This window comes from Podarcis filfolensis, assembly GCF_964270895.1.
Source record: "Podarcis filfolensis genome assembly, chromosome: 3".
NCBI lineage: Eukaryota > Metazoa > Chordata > Lepidosauria > Squamata > Lacertidae > Podarcis > Podarcis filfolensis.
Genome location: NC_139606.1, coordinates 43,971,195 through 43,996,238, shown reverse-complemented (window position 1 = coordinate 43,996,238; position 25,044 = coordinate 43,971,195). Strand labels below are relative to the sequence as shown.

Genomic DNA, 25,044 nt, shown 5'->3' with positions numbered 1-25,044 from the left:
CCCCTGGATCCCGCTGGCTCTGCTGATGCTCCTCCTTACTGTTATTGTCTGTTCACTTGTCCCCTTTAACAAAGTGAGCAGCAGCAGGAACAAGGAAATGCAGCAGCACCATCTTCTTGCCATGTCTGTTACCTCTGGACAGTGCATGGACTGGGCTCAAATGGAGAGGGGCAAGTGAATGGGCAGCACTGACAGCAGGGAGGGAATCCCCACCCAAATAGTGCTGAGTTTTCTAAATCCTTTGTTAGCATCCATACCCTTTTCATGAACTGCCAAATACTGGCAACAATACTACCCGAGCCTGTGAAAACTCTTTATCACTTTCTTTTCCTATTAGATTTCCTACTTTGTTGAGATGAGAATAGTAAGCTATGATTAGCTTATAAATATCCAGCTCTGGAGATGATTTGAAATTCACTCTGTGCAGACCTTTTATCACCTTATAATTGGATGCTTCCTATATCCAGGCACCCTGGCACACAGTCAGCAATAAAGCATAAGTCTCAAGCCCTGCACGTTCCTTGAAGCACATCAATAATGGCATCTCCAGACACAACAAGGACGGAGTGCTACCAGATCAAAATAGTATATTTCACGCATACAGTAAAGCAGCAAAAATGAAGTGATGGTATATCATGCACCTCAGAATGGCTGCTAGTTAAAATCAGTGCTGGTACACAAAGACATCTCAACAGGTGCTCCTGTTACCCTCCCTTCTGTTTAAACTGCTATGCTAGACAGCCTCTGAACAGCCGGACAATCCTGGCTTTCCAAGAGGGGAATGACAAATATCATTTTCTAAAATACCTGAAATGCTTCACTTTAAACCAATTTGTACAATAGCCTGTTTCAAGCGAAAAAGAATAATTGTTCTGTGCAGATCCATGAATTCTACACTGTTTGAAAATCCCTGCCATCTGACGTAGAGGGATTTATAGGTTTAGTGGAAATTGCTTTCCCCACTGTCCAGATTAAATACTGTGGGATGATTTTTCGTATGAGTAAACATCCTTTCAATAATGAACAGACTGATAATGTCTTAAAAAGAGAAAAAGGATCTTCATTTTGGTTTTCTTCTTCTTTTGTGGACTATTTCCGGACATAAGACCAGAGGATATCATGTTGACTGTTCATAAAATGCAGTTTAGCATTTTCTTGCTGTTTTGGGCATGGGTTTTGTCCACAGAATGCAGAGCTCACTGGCAAGGGAAAGAAATTCACGAAGTCTACAAGAAAGGCAGGTGAGTTGAACTGTCAACCTGCAGGGCGAGAGATGATGCAGTATTTCAGATGAACAAAACGGCCGTAATGGGTCAAACTAGCTGCCTCACATTTGTACAAGAGATCTTCTGTTTTTTGCTTTTAATGCTTTGTGTTGCTCCCTTTTCATTTAGTGTTGTGCATTTTTACAACTCAACATACCAGATGAACAAATGAAAATTCAATTTACTATGGCTTTCTAGCTTTAGGGAAGAGAAGCAGGAGGAGTTTAACTGGCATTTATTAATCAATATTTTAATCAATGTATTGATGTTACTGAAGGACTGTGACTAGATATAGATATAGATATTTTACAAGAAATTTACAGACAGATTCTAATGTTTTTCAGTTTCAAATTTTGAATACATACCCAACACATAAAGAGGTATGTTGTTTAAAACAGCCATGATAATCTTCTTTGAGTGTCATGCATTCAACTTTCTATGTATATGCCCATTATAATTATTAATATTTACTTATATTGTATTAGTGTTTTGAAGTGGAAATAAGTCAAATCGGACGGCAAACTGTTGTGGAAAAATAGGAGAAGTTTTAAAATTCCCTCTAGATTCCTGATCTGCTTATTTCTACAATGAGGATGTGTTATTTTTCTTGGGCTGATATAATGAGAAAACATACAGTTGTTGGAGATCAGAAGGGATACTGATGGTCCATATATTTTTATCTGTTCAGTATTTCTAATATTAAATGCCAGTTGCCCAGTTCAACATTTTACTGTGGGCGAGCAGGTTAAGTGCTTGTGCAGATTAGATCAGAGACTGTGACATTGTAGTTTTCATTACAAAAACTGTTATCTAAGACATATGCTAAGTAAGATAGCCATAAGTCTCTTAATTTTAAAAACCAGTTTTACATATTATTTCAGCATAAGCTGTGAAAATGATTATAATTAAAAGAGTTGAGCGTGTTTTTGGTGGGGAGAATCTAACATTTTTAAAGCAATATAACTCCACTGATTTAGGAAGGCCAAGCGGTTCAGTTTCAAAACTATTACTACAGTATCAATATTTATGTTAATAATTTATATCCTAAGATAAGTTAATTTAAGGAAGTTTGTGAAAGGAAAGTCCCCTCTACACCCCATGGAAAGCCTCTCCAGAAGGCCAGGAGGGCACAACCTGAACAGTGTGGGGTGGGCTTGGGGGTTTTGGGGTAGAGGGAATTGACCTATATGAAGAACTCTGCCTGATGTCAGGGTCAATAGCCCCCTCCTGTAGCAACCTCTTGAACATGTGATCACACAAGAAGAGCCTGCTGTTTCAGGCCAATGGCCCATCTAGTCCAGCATCCTGTTGTCACAATGGCCAACCAGACGCCTGTGGGAAACTGGCAAGCAAGGTCTGAGCAGGAGAGCAGTCTCACCTTCTGCGGCTTCTAGCAACTGGTATTCAGAAGCAGTAACACCTCTGGCTTTGGGGGCAGGCCATAGCCATCATCTCGCAGTGGAAGGACCCCTGACACTCCGAAGAGGCTTTTCAGGGGCCTACACAGGGGAATAACTATTCTTCTATGAACTCCCATAAATTATATTCGGATCCAAGCCTATGAAATGCTTTCAGGGCTGGTATCTAAATAGGTAAAGGAGATAAAATTCACAGCTGAATGATTAAATTGATAAATTGCCACAGATACTAAAGAAAAGTGACCTTTGCTAATATTTACTGCCAAATAGATTAATGTAAGCGAGTGGAGCCAAACCTTCAGAAACGTGTGTGGCAAAGACACTTAGGGTGCAGTTCTAATGCTGCTTACCTGGAAGTAGCCTCATTGAATTCAACAGGACTTACTTCTGGGTAGGCAGGTTTAATATTGCACTGTCAGGCAGTGATCTATGATGTGAAAAGGGTGTGTGTTATAATTTAGTGGTTATTTGCTTAATATTTGCTTTTCAAACACATACACCACCACCACCTGGCCTAGGACAGGCCTTCAAGGACATAAATCGCTGTCCTTATGTTCTCCTCTGAAATGTTGGAAGATATATTGATGCTTAAATTGCCTGATCCGGTTCATGCTTTCCAATAATCATACTTTTGTGTATGCTGCAGCTGACATCGATCTCAATCACGCTAATTTCCATTTCAAATTGTTTTCCATGGCATGTGGGAGCACAGAAAAGAAATGGAAAGCTACAGAAGTCTGTGAAAGAAAGCAGTAATTGTTGGCCCAACAGCCAATTGGCAAGACATAAAGGACTCATCAGGTGCCCTGTGTTTATTCCAGGAGTTCTGAAAGATTCTATTAACTGGTTGCATATTGGAATGACATGCACCTGATATAGTCTGGGCAGAGAAACTAGACACAGGAGGGGACAGCTTGTACTTTCTCCCGTGCTCTGCAGGAGACTGGGCAAACTGGACCTAAGAGCACATCAAAAATTACAGATAGGTTGTCTAGTAACAGTCCAGAGCAAGAAAACAAATAAGAAAAACAGAGAGATGAGAATCTTATATATTCCACAGAATAAAGTACTGGTTAAAACAATTCTAGCAGACTTGTTTCACACCCACACCTCATGCATGGGACTTGCTAAATATGCCTGGCCCATCAAAAGAAAATTAGGAAGCCTAGATTTGTAAATCATCAACCAAATATGTACATCGTAATATGATGCATGAAGACTAAGGGTAGATCAGGATTTGGCTTCCAACAGGGAGGCTGTTTTTACTGATAAAAAGCATTCCTTCATGAAATGGGAATGTTCTGTTGGAGTGGGCGGCGGTGGGGGGCCAGGACCCAATGTGGTGCTGATACTGATACCTGATGTACTGAAATCAGGACATTGCTTTTGGAAAGTTCTCGCAGACCCTGGAAAAGGGATTGTTCACACTGGATCAGGTAATGGGTGGAGACAGGGTGCCTACTTTCCAATTCCTAATATAATAAAGCTACTTTTATTTTCTTAGGGCAGGGATGGGAAACCTGTGGCCCTCCAAGTGTTATTGCGCATAAGCCTGTCCCGCCCTTCCCCATTTCTGGTGCCAAACACTGTGCGCACATGCACAATTGTAGATACATTGAACGTGCACAAAATGGGAGCTGCTTGTACAATACTTCCTAATTTTGCTTTTGGTTTCCTTTCAATATTGTGTTTGAAACAAATTTTACTGACAACAATGTATCGTGACTGTGGCCTTGCCCTTTTCTTTTCTGATAGTGACATTTTAAAAAACATCACCACCCAACATAATTTTGCCCCAAAAGATTTTTATTTTTGCAGTTCTTTTCAACTTTGCCTCTGGTTTCTAGAAAAAACATGAGTTCCATGGACAGCCCCACCATAAGGATGCTTTTCTTCAGTTAATTCTAATTTGATGTACTTAAATTGTCCCATTCTAGCTAGTGTTCCCATGAGAAGACGCCAAAACTATTCAACTATTATTTACAGCTTTTGCCAACCTGGTACCTGCCAGATGTTTCAGCCCATTCCAGAAAAAAAAACAAAAAAAAAATACATGGAAAATCCAGCATAGAGATAACAACTAAAACCAATATAAAGCCATCAGTGGGATAAGGTTGGCCTTTAAGTAGGGGTAGGGAAGCACCTCAGCAACAGGCTGTCTCTGACTTATGGCTATTTGTTTCAACATCTGAAACAAGTGTATGCCTACAAGTGTAAATGAGTAGGAAGCTCACCATGCAGTAAGGAAACATGCAAAGGCAAGGTTCCTGAGTGTGCAGAGGTGCCTGCCATCATCATCTAGATGGCCAGCACCAACGTGGACACTGATTTTGAGGGGGGATGAATCAGGAGGGTCAGAAGAGGCAGTAGCACAACCCACAGGTGCTAGACCAAGTCCAGTAAGCAGAGACCTTCAGAATCAGACATGCTTGGACTGGAGACCCCTGAGCTAGGACCACCAGTCACTGCAGCTTCCAAGCTGGACCCCATCGTGAAGCCAGAATCATTGCCTTTAAGGGCCTCAAATGCCACTGAGAACGTTCACCACAAAAGGTAGTGTGCTCAATTAAAAAGAATGGAGAGACGGCAGTGTATCAGACTCCAGGACAGAGGGCTGAAGCTGTAGGAGTCCTGGGAAGGGTAGTCAGGGCCAATAGAACAGCTCAGTTCCTGCACAGCACTTGTTGGAGTTATCTTATCTCGGGGTCCTGTCCAGGGTCCTGAAATATATATATCTCTGGTCACCATTACTTCCTGATTACTATTATTGACCTTTTGAATTACACTGCCTTTGCTTGTCAGTCTCTTGCTCTTGCTGCTTGCTCAGGATTACTGCTAGTAATCAGGAGTCTGCTTCTTCCAGACTCCACTGTGGGCTCAGTCTTGAAGTTGATCCTTCTGCCTGTGCTCCTATGGGAATCTAATCTGCCCTGTCCCAATTTTGTTGGAGTTTGTATGTTCCCAGCACTGAGAAATAAGGCAATGATTATATCTAGGGCCTTAAATATCTTATTTTCCTTGTGTGTGCACTGCCTTCTCAGAAGCAACTCCCCCTTCCCCCAAGTTCAATGGGACTTACTCCCAGGTATAGGGTTTTTTTGGCCTTGGATAAAGTTGGTACAAATGGTATAGATGTGGTGAAATAACTAAACCAAGTTACTACAAAGGCTAATGACCCTTGGCTTAAGTAAATATAATTTTTTCTCACTTAAATAACAGTGTTGTCTCTCAAGTAGGTTCAGTATCATTATCCATGCCTGGCTGATGGAAAAGTGACATCAGAAGACAGGTTGTGTTGGGGCACAAAGTGGTTCAGCACCCTCTGCCCAAACACCTTTTCTGCTCTGTAAATTGTGTCCCACACACCACTGTCTGTCTCAGGAGGGAGGAACCTCTACCCTTCCAGTTCTTGTTGGACTCCAATACCCACCAACCCCAGCTATCACAGCCAATGAGAGATCAAAACATTTTCTGATCCTTAGTTCCTCCAGATGACATGTTTATTGAGCTTGCACATCCTGATCTGCTTGCACAAAGCTTACATGGAAGTTATACCATGTACAGTCCTTATCGAGCATTTGTTCTGATTTGTGGGGAGGCTATATGCCAACGAGCATTCATTCTGATTTGCTTGCCACTATGGTTATATGGCTCCCTGTTGATCAGTCTTCTATCCCACACTTTGCATTTCCTTGTCACTTGCCTAACTGCAAAAAGTCCTTTAAATAAAGATGGATTTGTTGTGCCAGAACACCCTGATCCACTTTATTTGCTCAAATCTAACCTTGTGGTATACAGTTGAATTCCTTCTTTTTGCAATTTGAATTGCAAAAAGTACTGACGCTCTGGAGGCAACCCAGTTATTTTTCTAATAGAGCTTCCTGAATTTCCAAACAGGAGCAGAGCCTCCTTTTGACTGGGTTTTCTTCTTTTACTGCACCCACAGGTGGACATCTTATATAAATGACTGGGTGAGGCAGAACAGTTAATGGGTGACAACTAAGGTGTAACTGGAACGGAGGCTGCTTTGCAGTGATCATGAAAATTTTCCACCATTGCAACTTCCTGCGTACAATCTTGGCTCAAGCTAGGATAGGAATAAGGATGGGGATTTGCCTTAAAGAAGGGCTAGAGGGGTTCTGAAATGAATTCTTTTACATGCACAGGCTGGAAAGCCTGCCAAAGGGGAGGAAGGTGAAGTGGGGGGGGAGGGGGGACTCCCACTGCCACAGAGCAGTCCCACTTAGTTCCTGTGCTGCCAACTAGAATCCCACTGTGACCCAGATTTAATCTATTTTTACCTCTCGTTTTATCGTCTTCCTTTTTTTCTGCTCTGCATTTTCCTACTGCATCATTTCTAACAGCAGTCACACCTACTAATCTTCCCTGTCCTTAGCTCTTTGCTCTACTGCTGATAGTTATTATTTCCCTTCTGAGTTGGTTCTCATAGAATTACCCCAAAGCAATTCAACAGTAAAAATATGTGCAATAAACGTATTTCTTTAAAATAATTTCAAGTCCAACACAGATACAGACCGGGATTTTTATTTTTTATTTTAAATGATCTTCACTTAAAAGTATTGTTGGGAAAGGAAGGTCTTCAACAGGTGCCAAGAAGATAATAGAAATATACACTACGAAAGACTGGAGAAGTGATATCCATTTCCTTTTACTTTTTGTAGGTTGAGTTTATTATTAACTCCTTCTTCCCCTTGTGATTTTTTCTCTGTGACGGCACTTGGTAAACTACTTGTTCCTCCAGCCCAGAAATGGAAACCTGCAGCCTTCAACACATTATTGTTGGACTTGAACTCCCACCAGCCCCACTCAGAATGGCAAATGGTTAGGAATGATGGAAGCTGCAGCCCAATAACAACTGAAGGGCACAGCTTTGCCATCCTTGCTCTAGCCTATGTACCACATTTTCTACTTGGTGACATTCCTGCTGAGATACAACAAGCTACCACCACTCACTTCCTGCACTTTCTGTAAACAAGTGAAGACATTTTTGTTCCAACAGGCTTTCACAGCTGGACAAGTGGGTCTTTACCATGAATGTCCTCTTGTTAGGGTTTCAGTCTTTTTCTAAATGTACCTGTTGTTTTGTGTTTTTAACTATCATCTATGTAAACTGCCCTGAGAAATCAAAGATGCTGATGATAATTTCTTCTTTCTACCACTTGCACAACCTAAGCATCTTTCCACTGTCACCATCTTCCCGCTTCTTGAATTCACCCTAATGCATCTCTCCATCTCTAGTGAGAGGACCTGTCCATCTGTCTTTCCTCCTGCCAACATTCTCTCTCTCTCTCTCTCTCTCTCTCTGATTGGATTTTTTTATCAACTTTTATCAGAACTGGGGTGGGTGGGGGAGGAAAGTTTTATGTCATTCAGAAAGATAGTTGTCAATATTGTGTTGCTTACTTTTTGCCTTCCTCTGCTGTACATCTTGCATTGCTTGACTGAGCTATTTGAAGTTATTCGCTCATCAAGCACCTTTTGCAACACCCTTTCATTGTGGTGTGCAAAACTGAAAGTTAGGCTCACAGGATAGGATCCAGAAGAAAGAAGCTTGGCAGCAGTACTGGAGTCACTGTAAAGAACTTGCAAGAGATTGTGCAGTTCCTTGTGCAAAAGTGAAGCACACCTCAGAATTTCAGTTCCCTTTTCATGTGCAGCTATCCTTTGCTAATTCAGAAAAGGCCTCAAGAGCAACCCTAATATTATTTCTGATTAACAGTGGGGAAATTATTCAATAACTTCTTTTAAGGTAGTGATTTAATTAAAGTAAAATAATACCTTCACGTTCTATTTGTACCATAGTTACACTTTTGGAAGACTGAAAAAATATGTTCTCCCTGATAGGGAAGTGATGATTGCACCAGGATTTAAGAACGATTGTTTCTTAAAGTGCTTGTAACTTCCACTTTATTAAGTAACTATCACTTGTAACACAGAATCCTGGAGTTGTGGACATTTCTTTTCCTTCTCATCACCTCTTTAGACCTTTTCAGTCCTAGTATTGCCAGTGCTTAAAACCAAAAATTCTCAAAGTCGAATGCGCCCTGAGGCCAGGGTTTATGTTACGGGGGACAGGCCTTATGTTGGGAGGAGGGCACAACTAAGCTGTCCGCAATGCAACTGGTCAGTTATTTAAGTATTTTTATTTACTTTATTTTATTTACTTGGCTATGCCCATGCCCAGCATTGGGCAGAATGCAGATGAAATTTGGGGAGAGGGAATCCAACAGTTTTTGGTGGGTTGGGTTTTGGGGAGGATAACCTAATGTGGAAGTGTTTTTCCCCCACATGTATGAACAAAGCCCAGCAGTAAAGCTGTCTATTCACTTGTAAAAAAAAACCAACAAAAAAAACACCTGATCCCCTTTACCTTTCCTGCAACTGGACCATGAACAAAAACCTAAGTTTTTCTCTAATTGGTTGAAATACCTACGATTGAGGGTGCTTCCAGATCATAGCTGTCAACTTACAGATTTGAAAATAAGGGACCAGCAGCCTTGAAAATAAGGGACTAGCAGCCAAAATAAAGGACCTGCAGCCTCACCTGTTCCAGGCACTCCAGTCTTCCTGTCCTCCTGCAGTCTGGTCAAACTCATGCTGGGTAGCTTCGAGAACACTGTCCAACCAACTTTGTAACCAGAGGTTCAACTGAATAGAATCTGAATCACATGCACCACAAGGCCTATGCAGCCTCAACTTAAGATGGCTCCGCAGCCTGGCTTTGCACTGCAAAGTTTGCAGCAGCACATGCAACAAAATGGCATCCAGCATTCAAAAACCCCCTCAGCTTGCATTAACAAGCCCCACACAAGGCATGCAAGCTCCACTCCCCCAGTCGTTCTTAGACTTCTTATTGGGTGAGCAACACAGCCAAGCAACACAGCTGGAGCCTCCCTCCTCCCTGGCCAGCAGGGAGGGAGAGAGAGGAGCTGCTTCCTTTGAAATTTAAGGGACATCATTTAAGGGACATTTAAGGGACATCCATCAATAAGGGACAGCAGCAGGACATGGCGCTGGAATAAGGGACTGTCCCTTCAAATAAGGGACACTTGACAGCTATGTTCCAGATGGGTGTTTATTGTGGGGTAGGCACACCTCGCACATGCATATTTTTTTTACAGCATCTACATGACGTTTCTGGCATCAAAATGGCATCCCATATCTCTCCCCCCCCAACCCTTATCAGATTTGCCCATTCCAGGAAAACCCCAAAACTGTAGAAAGAAAGAAAGAAAGAAAGAAAGAAAGAAAGAAAGAAAGAAAGAAAGAAAGAAAGAAATGTTACCAACTAGCAGTTTGCAATAGCAGAACTATCCTTTTACAATAGTAACCTTGCCCCATCTAGAAGTCCCCTCAGGTTCCCCATGTTGGAACATGCAATATGATGCCACTTGTTTCAATATTGCAATGGTCCTGTTTCATAAGTAATGTATTGAGCAACAGCTCAACATAGTGGTGTTCTGCCAAGTGCATGGGGGCAGACTGTTGCTTCATAATGGCTCTAGAGAACAAACCAAAGGCTGGGCACAGCAACTGACCCCTCAGTCCTTGGTGGGATAGCTGTACATGCAAATATGGTACATTGTACCAATCTGGTTTGCCTTTTGCTTCTGGCATGTCAACCTTTTCCATGTCATCTGCAATAGCTCAAGATTAATGGATAGATCTGGCCTTACTTCTCCCAGACACCAGGTCTAATGCTCCCGCACATCTTACCAGATAGACCTGGCCTCGCAGCCACTGGGCACAAGTACTGCATCACTACAACTTAAGTTGATCCCTAGACTTGAGGTGCTAAACTAGTATCCTATTTACTTCTATTTACTTTCTTTGGCTGCTTCCAGGCAACTTGTTCATTAAGCATTCATCTTGATTACTTTGCACAAAGTTTGCAGGGAGGTTATACACACCAACATTCATTCTGGAATGAATTCATTCAGCATTCATTCTGATTAATTTGCAAAGACGCTATTATATGATGTCACATCAATGAATTGTTATCCTACAGTCTCCAGTGCACCCTCCTGTCACTTTCCTTACAAAAAGAGAGAGTCCAATTTCTTAATTGTGCAACCTGATTTTACTGTTATGTGAGGAGAAATCAAGAACAGTTAAGAAATGCTTCTTTCAGTACATCCCTTCTCTAGGCTCCACTAATCCTTGATGAGTTCACATGGTCAGTCTTTGTTTAAATAAGTCACAATCTACCCTCTTGTCAGATGAGCAAAATACAAGATGCAAACCCCATAATAACTAAAAAGCTAGCTCACAACATTATGTCATACTCTATGCCTGAACTGTGCATATAAACACAAGTAGCCCCTGCCCCCAATGTTCCTGTCTGCTCCCCCACCCCTGACCTTCCCATATTGAACAGGGGTCCTAACCACACAGAGACTTCAAAGCATGTTCACGTGAACACGCATGAAAAATACCCTTCATACCTTTACACGCAACATGCATGGGGGAAGCATGTTGGGGACAGGGCTAGTATGTGCACCCCCCTGCCATGCCCCATACTTGTGTTTGCATTCCCCTTTCAGGCATAACAGAGCAAGGCTTACTATGTCTAAGAAACTCAGGGAGGGTTTTTATGCTACTGCTTTCTGCAGAGCACACTATTGTGCCTCCTGAAGAACGAGTATGAAAGCTATACTAGATAGGACATGGGAGTTTCATGGCTGGAACTCCTGACCACCTGTTTCTTTGGACAAATCAAACAAACTTTGTGGGTATTTGGATCAGGGCTAGAGCTCACAGCAAACCTCCTAACTCTTTGGTCATATCCATGCCATACATGGCTTCCTCTCAAAGGATCCTGGGAACTGTAGTTTGTTACAGGTGCTGGGAACTGTAGCCTTGTTAGGGGTAAACTACAGTTCTCAAGATAAATTGGGAGAAGCATTATGTTTTAAATGTGCTTTCAATGTGTGGTGTAGATGTGACCCCACACCCAGACTCTGATCCAGATTTCCCTTTCTGGGAATAATTTATATTAGTGGCTGAGTGGAAAACAGACAAAAATTTAATTTGCTAGTCAGGATGAGTGAGGAGTGGGAATAGACTCGGATAAGAGATGGGAGCACTAACCCTCCAACACCACTCAGACATGCGGGTGCAGAGCTATTATAATAGCAGGGATACTGGGATGTGCAGGGGAGGGGAAGCCCGTGAAAGGTAGTTTTTAAGGCACCTGGCAGGCCAAAATCTGACTGCAGAATTGCATTCAGCTTGGTCACAGGTTCTACAGGCACCATTGGCAGGTGTTAAGCCGCTGCTAAGCCCCTCTTTGACACTTTTTCTAAAGCTAATTGGCCGCCCAACCTCCTGCACACTGGGGCTGGGGCAGGGGGAGGAATTCTAAACAGGATCATAGCTTCGTAGGAACTGGTTACAACTCCCCTCTCTGTGCACTACAACCCTGATGAAAACTAGGAACTTCTTCACTTTGTAACAAATTCCCTGGGTAGACTAACAATCCAATCCTATTCCCAGGGAACTCTTGTAGCTCTGTGAAGGTCTCCTATCAACTCTCAACACCCTTAACAAACTACACACCCCAGGATTCTTTGGGGGAAGCAGTGACTACCGTATTTAATGTGGCATGATACTGCTTTAAATGGATAGGGCAGATGTGACATTGAGGCGCAGGATTTCTGTGTGCAATGACAATTTTATTGTAATTTGTTTATCTGGAGAAGTGTTAAGTATGTGGGCCTCCATCTCCAATCTGAAGTGAAACATCTTGCACACAGACTTCTAACTACTGAGGCATTGTCTTCGTGTTTTTGTTTTCTCCTTCAGTTTTGTTCCTGGGAATTGTCTGATTGCATTTTATCGTCTAAGAAATGTAGAATGATCAAAGAATTCAGTTTCTTTCTAGTGCAGAGAATAGCAGGGAGAGCTAAATGAAGGAAAAATGTATGAGGAAGCAGTTTAGAATTCCATTTTAACATGACTGCACTGGTTCCTTCCCCTCACACTGTAAACAACCAGGTAGTAAAATTATTAATTCCTCTACAAATGTAAGAACAGAGTATTTAGATACTATGACAGCTCACTAGGTGCATAGCTTTGCTTGTCTGTTCTGAGTTGCTACATTTGCACTCAGGGTTTTGTTCCAGGGTTTCCGTTGATTGAGCATTTATCCTGATTTGTTCCCACAAATTTTCAGAGAGGTTAGATGTTGCCTGTGTATTAAGCATTCATTCTGATTTGTTTGCATGAAGCAAATGTTCTACCACACTTTCCAGCACATTTTCCTGTCACTTTCCTTATTGCAAAAAAATCTGCTGAGGGGCAGGTTGTGTTTGTTGCACAAGAGTGCAACCTGAATTTGCCGATCTGTGATTGAATCCCACCCAATAATGGTGTCAATATGGACAATCCAGGATCAGTTCCAGGTTTGAGAACCCTTAGGAAAGTGCTTTCTATGAAACCCCTCCTACATTTAATTATTATTACATGGGTCCCCCACCTCTTCCAGCCACAGCTGACCTGCTGGTGGCAATGGCAGTCAACTATGAGTCATGGTTTTAAATGTCCCACGATGCCCGAGAGCAACCAATGTAACATTTGCTCCTGGGCATTGTGGGAAATTTAAAAAACAGCTTGTTGTTACATGCTGTAAAGGACATTTTTTTGCTGCCAGTGGGCTGTCCAAGTGGGTATCCTGTCCAAGGGTATCAGAAGTCAAGAGGCAATGCTTGTTTTTTACTGCTGCATTTGGAAGGTTTTCAGTTCCCCTGCAGCTTAGTTCACTTGCTTGAGTCATCTATATTTGTTCTACTGACCTCCCTTCACCTCCAAGGTATCGGTTGGCACATTACACTTTGAACCTTTTTGCTTTCTTTTTATGGTACACTATTAATCTGGATTAGATGGGTTGAAGAGTTACAGATGTTTGGCAATGAAGAGCCTGGTTCAGTAAAGGAATTGGCATTGAATGATGCTTGGCTTTCAGAGCCTTACAATCCTATAGGCCAGTGGTGGCCAAACTTGGCCCTCCAGCTGTTTTGGGACTACAATTCCCATCATCCTTGATGACTGGTCCTGTTAGCTAGGGATGATGGGAGTTGTAGTCCAAAAACAGCTGAAGGGCCAAGTTTGGCCACCACTATAGGCTATAGGCTCTACAGCATAGAGAGATGTGTGCAGACTAACTATGTGTGTATCTGTGAATTTTTTATTATTAAGAGATTTCTATATTGCCCTCCACCAAAAATAGACATGGGGTGGTTTACAAAAATGAGATGATATAAAAGCATGTCACAGAACTTAAAGCAGAAATAATAAAACAATTCTCATAAGTTGCAGAAATAGCATGTTGTAAGCATGTTTCAGTATGTGTTTCTTGATGAGGGATAATAATGCTTCGTTAGTTTTGCATAACAAAGTGACTTTAACATTTTAAAAAATCTTCTTTTGTGATTATTATAACATTCTGCACAGTTAATTCTAAGGGGGGGTATGTTAAAAGTTCATGCCCCAACACTTGTCTGCTTTCTGAGTCTATTTTGCTAGCCAAATTTCACGCATTAGCTCATCAAATTCCCTAAGAAAAGAATATAGACTAGCCTTCGCCTGCTTTTAGTTGCTTTCTGTTATTACCAAAAGCTATTTTGATAATGAATTTCCTTTGTTAGTGTGTTTTTTTAGTGTGTATGTGTGCTTACATAAGACAATGCAAAGTGCACCTGAATTGGCAGAGACAAGAGGAGAGATTAGCAAATGAGTCTGCTAACATGATGCATCATTTTTCATTCATTAAGCCTGGATTTTACATGTTTAAAAGCTTACTTTGCTTGCTTTGCCCCCCACAAGTGTGCTAATTTAGAAGATCCTCTGTTGGAAGGGGCCCGACCTGAAAGAAGTCGGCAACTGTCAGAGTACATCAAATGACCTGAAGTGTCTCTCTAGGTCATATATTTCCCCAGAATGCACTGTGCATCTTTGACTCCAGGGAGTCCCTTGAGTTAACTAGATTTTGATGGCAGCACCTGGCTCGACAGAGCCTACTTCAGCCACTGTGTCACAAATAGGTGGGTTCAGTATTGTCAGGGTAATGTACTGGATGGGATGTTGCACCACTCTGAGTACACCACTTTCAACAACACTGAGTGTGTATGCACACATGGCCATAAAGTGCATTCACTGTCTTCTGCAGACACATTTTTTTGGTCAGTGCACCCACACCGTCATCTTCATATTGTTGGTACATTGTTCTTTTGGTGTTTTGAAAGTGCCTTTCAGTGGAACAGTTAAAAGCTGTCTTGCATTTTGTGACACATTCTGAAATGCATTTGGCTTGTGTGGAAACAGAGAACGCCTCCTATTGGCCAGGGTCTTATGACATTGTTAGTCTGCACCTGAACCATGGAGATTGACCTGAGAAAAACCTGTGCCATTTGGTGTTCTAGTCTACCTGGAAGATAATCAAATTGTTTTAAAATGTGGCTTAAAATGTCTGAAGAATTATTTTGAGCACTGCTGTTGTTGTTGCTACTAAAGTGTTACTATGAGTTCACTCACAATGTTATTGTCTCATGTTCTGCAGAGCTCAAATTATAGGGAGAAAGGCAGGGAGCTCTTAACAAGACCCTCTATTTAAGACCCTTGTTAAAACCCATCCATTTTAGCAAGAAAAAAATGCTCCTGTAGCCTTCTAAAAACAGTGACTGGGGTGGAGGGAATTGGAAAACGATAGCTTCACCTGTCTCCCATCCCTGCAGGATTCAAACACTGAGTAAAGGCTATGAGAACTTGACTCTAGCAGATGTTTATCCTTTGTTCCATGAGCATTACCCAGGGGTTGTGTGTAATTTTACAACCTCCTGCCTCTGATACTTTACTTTTCCCTGTTCTGCAGGCCAATCATCTAAGTTTCACACTGCAAGTTAAAAAAAATTTTGGGAGTGAGATTCCCCCTCAAAAAAGATTAAATAGAACATACCCCAATGTTAGTAGCTTATGCTGGAGGTGTCAGTCTATCAAATTTTCCATATTCTCTGGTCATCTTCATAGAGCAGATCATATTGGCACCAAATATTAATGGAAATAAGCAAAACGGTGGAATACGAACTGCATCAAGATCCTCTAATGCAGTAATATTGTTTGGATACATCAAGGAAGTCGCGTTACAGGAAGATGAATAAATTATCCTTCACCTTCTTATGTCACCCTGACTTTAAAGCACATGACTTTCCCCCCAAAAGTCCTGGGAACTGTAGTTCCCATCTCACAGGAGTACAATTCCCAGAATCCTTAACAAATTGCAGTTTCTATGTTTCTTTGGGTGAAGTTATGTGCTGTTGGATGTGCATTAAATGTAAGGTATGGATCATCCCTAGATGTCAAGCATGTGGAGTGGGGCAAGAATAAGATCCTCCAGAAAAAGAAAATTGGCTAACCAAGTTCTGAGATATGGTTCAAATGCACAACCTTACAAATATAATAAGGATTAGGGAAGGCTGACAGCAAGATGATTCATTGAAATGTGAGGCTTGTTTATATCATACTGTATTGGAATGTAAGGATGCAGGAGGCAACAAATGCATATAGTTTATTGAAGCAGACATAGATTTAAATATATTTGAGGTCTAGTTGCACATTAAATTTGGCTGGCTAAAATAATCTCTTTTTAGAACTATGATTATTTTATAAATTAAAATAAAACCTTGGGTTGTCTTATATTGAAAAATGTTGAATGTCTTTGCACAGTATCCAACATTTATATAACATTTCTGTATAGACAAATTAATTTAATAATGGATTTTTGTATTTAGTGCTTATGATAATAAAATTTATATTCATAAAATGGAAAAAAGGAAAAGTTAATCTCATGTGTCAATATAGTGTGTCAAGGATGAAATATGTGATTTGCCCTAGGAAGATATCAACGTAACTTTCTAGAAGATTGTGAACATACGCAACCTATCATTTTTTGTTTTTGTTCATAGTCGGCCTCAAAGACAGAGAAGAGAAACACATGGAGAATCACACAAGCAAGGCAGGTATGCTACTAAAAATGGAACAGGCCAACGTCCTTTCCTATGCCTTCTCTCCTTTGTAACCACCCCTACCCTCAGCAGAAGTCAGTACTGATAAAGTTTTCAGATCACACCCATGCCAGTGTAACTAGCAGAGCTTCAAGATCTTGGTTCTTTTCCATTGTCAGCTATTTCAGACTTGACAGTGAGGAAAACTCTTTGCCCAAAGTTCAACGTGAAGTGTTTTAGTGCTTCAAGTCACAAGACAATTATTCACACTATATACATGAAGTTAGATGCTGTTGCATCATAAACTATGCACTACTAATAACTAAGTATAATAACCTGGGCTTAGGAGGTTGTAGTAAACATGGCACAAGAGACTCAAAAAGGGGCGAGATCCACACAAAGCTGCTGGATGCTGCTAGCTTTACATCAGCCAACACACATACACACAGGGGAGGCAAGGAGAGAGAGACTTCTCCTTTGGGCAAGAAGTCATGCCAGAAGCCTGTCACTTTGAGCTGTTTTCAGGAGGCATGATTGTTGTCTGGGACCAATAGCAGGTGGTAGAGCACTTGCTTTGCACGCAGGAAGTTCCTAGCATCTTCAGAAAGGGTTGGCATGGAGCCCTGTTTGAAACTGGAGAGCTGCTGCCAGTTAGAAGATATTAAGTTAGGTGGACCAGTGATCTGATTCAGTACAAAGCAGCTTCCTATACAAAATTAAATCCAGGGGCATGAAACCCAATGGAAGATGCTAGCTCTTCCTCCCATTCTGCTGGGTGATACTGGCGATGGTGAAAACAAGCAGCTGGCCAGCAGCGCTCTTGGTTTCAAGTCTATTTCCAATGGTTACAGTGGAGCAAAAGTATTTAGGCTCGAGTACCACTACCAAGTCACTGTCAACATATCAAGTAACCAGCGTGTTGCAAACTTGAAATCGAAGCAGTGGGCCTGAGCAGCAAATTACCTCAGCCCTGCTTTCGAAATAAACCAGGCAAACATCCAGCTCAGACCGCCTAGACTGTGCAACCAAATTTGCTTCCCAAGCAGAACTAGCACAACTTTAAACTCACCCAGCTAAATGCAGCCTGCACATCAGCCCTGTATGAGGCCTGTCGCATGCATGGCAGCTTCCTGATTTGACAAGCCCATACAGACAGGAAGAACTGCTTTGCCACATCGCCAGTGAGCTTCCCTACAATGCTGATGGACTACATTTGGCTTGTGGGTGGGTGTGTGGAGGTGGGCCTAAGCTGAGGTGACTGTTCTGAAGTAATTGCTTCTGTGTTTTCGCCCTCCCCTCTTTAAGGCTCTCTTTGCCTTTCCTAAGATATCTGGAGCAGGTATGGAAGCCTTTTCTCTGCAAACCTGCTTCCAGCCTGGCTGGGCTCCCAACTTGCCACATTTGCTCTTGGGCTGCAGCCAGTTGGCTTTGCAGCATTGTTTCTTTAATGCCTGTCACAAAACTATCTTAGACTTGCTTACAATTCACTTCTCAGTGCTTCCTGGCCCTGCCCCTGTTCCTGTTTACTTAGCAATTACGGTAAAGATACATTAGACAGCGTGCTATACGCTGCACAATGTTGTGTTTGTTCAATAGGGACTGAATAATCTGAAACGTGCTTTAGCACTCCTATCACACTAGCTGTCTAAAAATACACCAGATCATATGGGGTTATTTTTCAAAGGTTTTGCATAGCTCCCCTACTAGTCCGTGATTGTTGGTGGGTCCAGTTACTTGAGCAGAGCTGGAGGAGATGAAGTCAGTGACATGTCAAATATCATTTCATCTCCTCATGCCTTTCAGTCTGTAATCTTATATGCTCTTTTCTGAGAGGAGGTTCCATTGAACACCGCGGAACTTACTTCTGAGAAAACAGACATAGGATTGAACTGCCAATGAACTCGGCGAGGTTATCCACCACTCTAGGAAATATTGGGACTGGACTATTTTTTAGGCATTTAACCAATACAATTACTTGATTTGTGTCTCCACACACCAGATTGGTGTTCTGTGAGCCCCCTGGAGAACCCACATTAAGGAATAGTGCAGTAGTACAATTGTGCTTTTCTCTTTCTCCACATAGTCCAATATTGAAACGAAGTCCTGATATCACCAAATCACCACTTACAAAGTCAGAGCAACTTCTGAGAATAGATGACCATGACTTCAGCATGCGGCCAGGTTTTGGAGGTATGACATGTAAACTTCTGTTGATATTCTTTTTTCCTCTCTGTGTTTTCTTAAAAACACCTCTTAGTGATTTTTTTAATTAAAAGAAGTCTATAGGAATACTCAATATCTACAGGTAAAGGTATTCCCTTGCTTTCACCCTGAAGTTTAGCTTTCATGCACTCCCCTCAGGAGTGGCACGTCCTACTTTGCCGCCTGAGGCAAAACAGGAAGGTGTCATTCCGCATCACCAGAGCCTCCCTTACCTGGGTCATGTGGCAGCATCCGTGTGGCAGCAGCAGTGATGGTGGGTTCTGGCAAGATCACACGGAGTGCACGGGATCTTGTGAGATCTCCCTGGAAGCCAGTGCCCCTGCCTCTTCTCTGCCAGCGGTGGAGAAAGCAGGATGGGCAGGCCGCCTCTTGGCATTCTGCCACCTGAGGTGCTGCCTCAGCCAACCTCATGAGTAGGCCGGCCCTGACTACCCTCACAGAGTCACTGTGCATTTAGTTAACACCAGGGCAGGCAGAAATATAATAAGTGCAGCTTCCTCTCTTGCTGCATCCTGACGCTGAGAAGAGCTGTGTACGTTGAATTCCTGCCTGCCATTAAGCTGTTAAAGCAGGGTTGGAGAACCTGTGGCTGTCCATATGTTGTCAGGTTACAGTTCCCATCACTCCCTGCTTCATTGAACATACTAGTTGGGGATGAAGAGAATTGGAGTCCAATAGCACCTGGAGTACCACAGGCTCCTCCCCCTTGTGTTAAGGATGAAACCAGATGGTCGCAGAGGCTGGGGGGGGCGGGGCGGAAATGTGACAAGCAGCTGATGTGGCTTGTTTGCTTGAGTGAAGTGGTTATATTTTGATAAAACTCAAGTAATATATTTTTTTAAGAGAGCGAATCAGTGCCCTCCTACGTTAATCCCAGACGTGGGAGGAAAAGGGTATTTTGAGGGCAACAGGGAAGAGTATTTTCTGTGGCGCTTTTTCTTATTTCCGTATTGAAGGGCTCAGCTCTGGTTTTTAAAACGGGTTCAGACGCCTGACTGAAATTAAGCCACAAATATGTCTGTGACCTTATTTAGCTCAGAAAACGTTCCTGTTGTGCTAAAGAGCCTTCAGTTTGGCTCTATCATATTCCGCATATAAGAACATAAGAACTGCCCTTTGCTTGCGGGTTATTACGAATGGTGGTTTAAATGTGACGTTTATTTGGCTTTGCTGGCTAGTTCGTCTCTCTTAACTGATGGGCAGCTGCCTTTTTGAAAAGCTTAGGAACAATGAGCTTTTGTTTGTTTCTGCAGCGTATCTCTTGCAAGCTTATTGACCTATCTGAATTGCCAGAGAATATTTTTTTAAGTACAATGTTATGTGCAGATAAGTACAATTCCCTCATAAACTTAAATTATAAATGGAAGTCTTAGGACCCCTGCAGACTGGTATTTTATTGTGGATGTATTCTGTGGCACATGTTGGATTAAATCCACTTTCTTTGTGCTTTCTTTCCCCAATGCTATTATATTATTGCTGTCTGAAAGAGCCACAGTGCAGCAGAAACAGGACAACCCCCTACCCCACAATAACATTTGTTACACGAACACCAGGAAGTTGCAGGATAAGCATTTATTTGAAATGAAGACCAGAAACATGACTGGCAAAATACACTTTGACTGGAGGAGTGTTTGAGGAATAGAGCAGAGTATACTGAGTATACAAAAACAGAATCCTGAGAATACAAAAAATTAGGCATGCCTGTTCTAAAAATGGACATGCCTTCTATTAATAATAAATTTCATGGCATTAAGCTGAACCTTACTGCCTGGTTGGGTCATATTTCTCTGCAGATGGCAGTGAAATCCCAAGGCTTTATTTCACAGCAACTGTGTGTGTACGTGCACATTCATTTATTTTAGAGGTGAGGAACCTCAGGCCTTGGGGCCAAATGCAGCCCTGTAAGCCTTACCTATCTGGCCTTTGGGAGTTGCCTGATGCCCCACTCCCTCCTCAGGGCCCACCTCTCACCTGCCCGGCTTCATACCCTTCTCAAGTGTTTTTGCCTGGCTGGCATGTGCCTTTGAAGACTGATAATGCCTCTTTGCTGCCTGGATGGAGAACTCAGAGGGGCATGTGGGTGCTTGCAGAAACTAGCCTACTGTACAAGAGTAAAATTTACATTTCTTGCTCCACCCACTTTTATCTCCAGCCCTGCTCACCACCACCATGTGGCCCCTTGAATGTTGTCCAGAAGGGAATAAAACCATCAAATTGAAAATGGTTCCCCAGCCGTAATATGTATAATATATCATCAACTAATGCACCATTTTGCTGATCTAGCATTTTCACTACAGAAAGAATATTTTAGATTGCTCCAGGTTAATGTTTTACTTCCAGCATTGTGGTTGCGTGCTATACAAAATCCAAGCTTTTAGGACAGAGGATTAGGAAAACATGCTTTCTTATGCCCCACCAGATTAAAGAATGTTGTAATTTATCTACCCTTTCCTGGCTGACAGATGGTCATTCAAATCCAAACTACCGGTACTATTTTACCCCTTGATGAGGGAAGCTTATTGTTACTACATGCACAATATGCACAATACAAGTTCAATTAGTTGTAAAAGGTTGAGGGTTTTTTGTTGGGGTTTTTTTGTCCAGCAGTGCTCATGAACAACCTTTATGCTTTTAGCAAATCTCATGTTCTGTAATTGCATTATTAACTCGTGCAGGAGGATTTGTGTATGCATTTTACTAAGATAATCTTTGCTGAAATAGAAATTCTAATATTTATCTCCAAAGTATAAAAAGTGGAAAGTGGTACACCTATTTGGCTGAGTTCAAACAAGTGTGTCTGCAACATCATGACTGTACAAAGTGTCAAATGTCTCAAACCATGTTTTTGTATTCTCCTTGCTTCTCCTTGAACATGGAACTTATTGATGGAGGCAGACAGGTGGTTATAGCACTTGGGGAAGGGCTGTAGCTCAATGGTAGAGCATCTGCTTAGGATGCAGAAGGTTCCATGTGCAATCTCAGCCATCTCCAGGTAATGCTGGGAGATATTATTTTTTGTCTAACATCCTGGAGAGCCACAGCTATGTTGACAATACTGAGCTAGATGGACCATTGGTCTGACTTGGTATAAGGCAGCTTCCTATGTTCCTAATTGAGAGCTAAGTAATGAACCTGCACATGTGAATCGGCCATAAGTGTTTTGCGTATATATCAATATCATTATCATTTTTGATGTCCTGGCTTTTTAGATATTGGTCTGCCCATAGGGACCCCCAGTGCTTCTTACTTTGTGAGTAGGGGTGGCACATTCAATCTTCATCCTCTCTTGCTGGAGGAGTAAACGATAAGCCTCCTGTGTGTTGCTTTCACTGTGATAATCAGGCTCCCCCACCTCTGTAATCAGTTAAGGGAAAACACAATGCATAGTTTACCTGCTCCATATTAAACCAGCCTTTGCCAACCTGGTATTCTTCCTTTGTTTTTGACTACATATCCCATCAGCCCCAGCCAGCATTGCAGTGTAGTCTAACACATCTGAAGGCCTCCAGTCTGTGAAGGCCTCTAGTTTGCCTGGGAACCAGTCCAGAGGTGCAAATGGCCTGTGATCTCACCTAGCAACTGTGTGCTTCTCTTTAATGTTAATGTTTCGTTGTTAGAAGGTTCAGCTCAGCCCTAAGTTACTTCTTGGCAGCTAATGACAAATAACCCAGGTATGATTTGGAGTCCTTTGCTGTGCAGTAACTGCCTGTAGACATGGCAGCCAGCAAACCATTTTGCACCCTTGCCTTCTTTGTGAGAGCCCTACTGCAAACTACTTCTTCATATGTGCTCTTTTAAAAACATATAAACAATTCTGATGCGCTGCATGCTGTCTTTCTTATAGGCCCAGCCATTCCTGTCGGAGTAGATGTACAAGTTGAAAGCCTGGACAGTATTTCAGAGGTTGACATGGTAAGTGTCATGCCCATGTTTGGATGGTTGTTCTTTCTGAACAAGAGGTTTTATGGAATGGGCTGCTCTGAAAAACAGACCTCACGTTAGGAGTGGGAAAAGAGATTACTGAGTGCAAAACACTTAGGCTGCATGCACACCACACACTTTAACCACTTTTTTTCCTCCAAAGAATCCTGGTAACTGACCTACAATTCCCAGCACTCTTAACAAACTATAGTTCCCAGGATTCTTGGGGGAGGGAGCGCCATGACTGTTAGATTGGTTTAAGAATGCTTTAAATGTATGGTTTTGGTATGACCTAAGACATGGATTTGTACATTAGTTTCAAATCCAGTCCAATATTCCAATGGCAAAAATGTATTTATTACAGCACATCTTTAACTATGGAACGGGGGCAGCTGAACACTTGTAGGATGTCTTTGCCATTCTACCTGAATCTTACAATTGCAGTGTAAAACTTATTTCCTTTATTATATTGGACTAAGAAATATTTATGGATTAAAAAATAGTAATGTGAATTACTGCCAACCTAGCAGTTCGAAAGCACGTCAAAGTGCAAGTAGATAAATAGGTACCGCTTTGGCGGGAAGGTAAATGGTGTTTCCGTGCATTGCTCTGATTTCGCCAGAAGCAGCTTAGTCATGCTGGCCACATGACCTGGAAAAACTGTCTGTGGACAAACGTCAGCTCCCTCGGTCAGTAAAGCGAGATGAGCGCTGCAACCCCAGAGTCGTTTGCGACTGGACTTCACTGTCAGGGGTCCTTTTCCTTTACCTTTTTAATGTGAATTAATTTTTCCTTGTCTCAATTTCTGGCTTATGCTAGGACTTCACCATGACACTTTACCTTAGACATTACTGGAAAGATGAAAGGCTATCGTTTCCAAGTACCAACAACCAAAGCATGACCTTTGATGGCAGACTAGTGAAAAAGATCTGGGTGCCGGATATGTTCTTTGTGCATTCCAAACGATCCTTTATCCATGACACCACCACAGATAACGTCATGCTCCGGGTCCAGCCAGATGGGAAGGTGCTTTACAGCTTGAGGTAAGGTGAAATCCACAAAAATGCTTGGTTGAGCTTCTGCAAGCATGCTGACTTCATTTCTTATACAGCTGTGTGCATGAATTCTCAGTGGGTGTAACCCAGATCAAGACGTATCACAAGTTTGTGCCACTAACATTATCCAAGTTCAGAATAACAGATGACTTTGTCAGATGACTATGTGGAGTCATCTGATGGACGGAGCCATTGTCAGCTTCAGATTTAGAGGGGTCCTTGAGAACGACGCTCTCAGAGGACCCTCTCCTTTGCCACGGCCATCACTGCCCATTCCCTTGGGTCTCCCTCTGGGCCCACTCTTCACACCACCCAGAATGAGATGCTGCTGTTCCTTCTCTCTTGCATTTGTCACTGCTTGCAGATTTAGCAATAGCAACAGCAAGGAGGAGAAGCAGGGCAAGGGTGCTCCAGAGCTCAGCAGTGGACCTTATGCTGGAATGTCAGGGGTTAGATTCACTCGAGATAAGCAAGCATAATATTTGTTATCAGTCAATTTCACAACTTTTAACAAAAGTCAAGAATGGCAAAGGTCTCCTGACAGTGTTGTCTGGGTGTTGTCCTGCTTTGGGGATTCACATGTGCCAAGTTTGGTTTGTGGAAGACAACCCTTTTTTGCTCCTGAGTCAGCAGGGTACTTCCCACCACAAATCTGGTTCACTTCTTTTCAGTGCAAGCCAGACCTGTTAATTCAAAAGTAAGACCCCATGAGTCAACACAGCCTACCTTGTGCATGTTGAATGAGACGTACTTCCACTGAATCACTGGGACATCTAGGCAGAAGCGCCAGCTTCTCCAAATGATTGAGGGGGCCCAAAGCAACATCTTGATGTCACACACATCATACAACGTCCTGACGTCGTGCATAGGGCCCTCTGAATATTGAGGGGACCCCACCCTCTCAAAAAAGAGATAGGGGTCCCCACAGTGCCTTGGTCCCCAGGAGCCGGCGCCCCTGCTCCTAGGTATGTGTGCAGAGGACTATAGCCTTAGGGAGTGAGCCTAGTTGAATGCAAAGGAATTACTTCTCCATATATAAAGAACTGTACGGACTTGAAACATGTGAAAGTGTTACAAACTAGGCATGCATCTAACGTGCATTATTCCTGCTTTGTGTTTTCTTTTTAAAATATGTGGCTTTTTA

At 42.3% G+C, this 25,044-nt stretch overlaps 1 protein-coding gene across 8 annotated transcripts in view; it reads left to right on the top strand.

Annotated features, from left to right (window-relative positions):
• The first annotated feature begins 1,022 nt into the window (after positions 1-1,022).
• GABRR1 (gamma-aminobutyric acid type A receptor subunit rho1) overlaps positions 1,023-25,044 on the top strand; it is a 30,123-nt gene continuing 6,101 nt past the window's right edge. The window contains exons 1-5 of one of the 8 annotated variants that reach the window (XM_083606187.1): positions 1,023-1,241; positions 16,663-16,716; positions 18,785-18,891; positions 22,769-22,836; positions 23,665-23,888. In XM_083606187.1, coding sequence (XP_083462313.1) covers positions 1,120-1,241; positions 16,663-16,716; positions 18,785-18,891; positions 22,769-22,836; positions 23,665-23,888 — 575 coding nt within the window. In that variant the 5' untranslated portion in view covers positions 1,023-1,119. The other 7 variants (XM_083606191.1, XM_083606190.1, XM_083606189.1 and 4 more) reach the window with 7 other exon arrangements.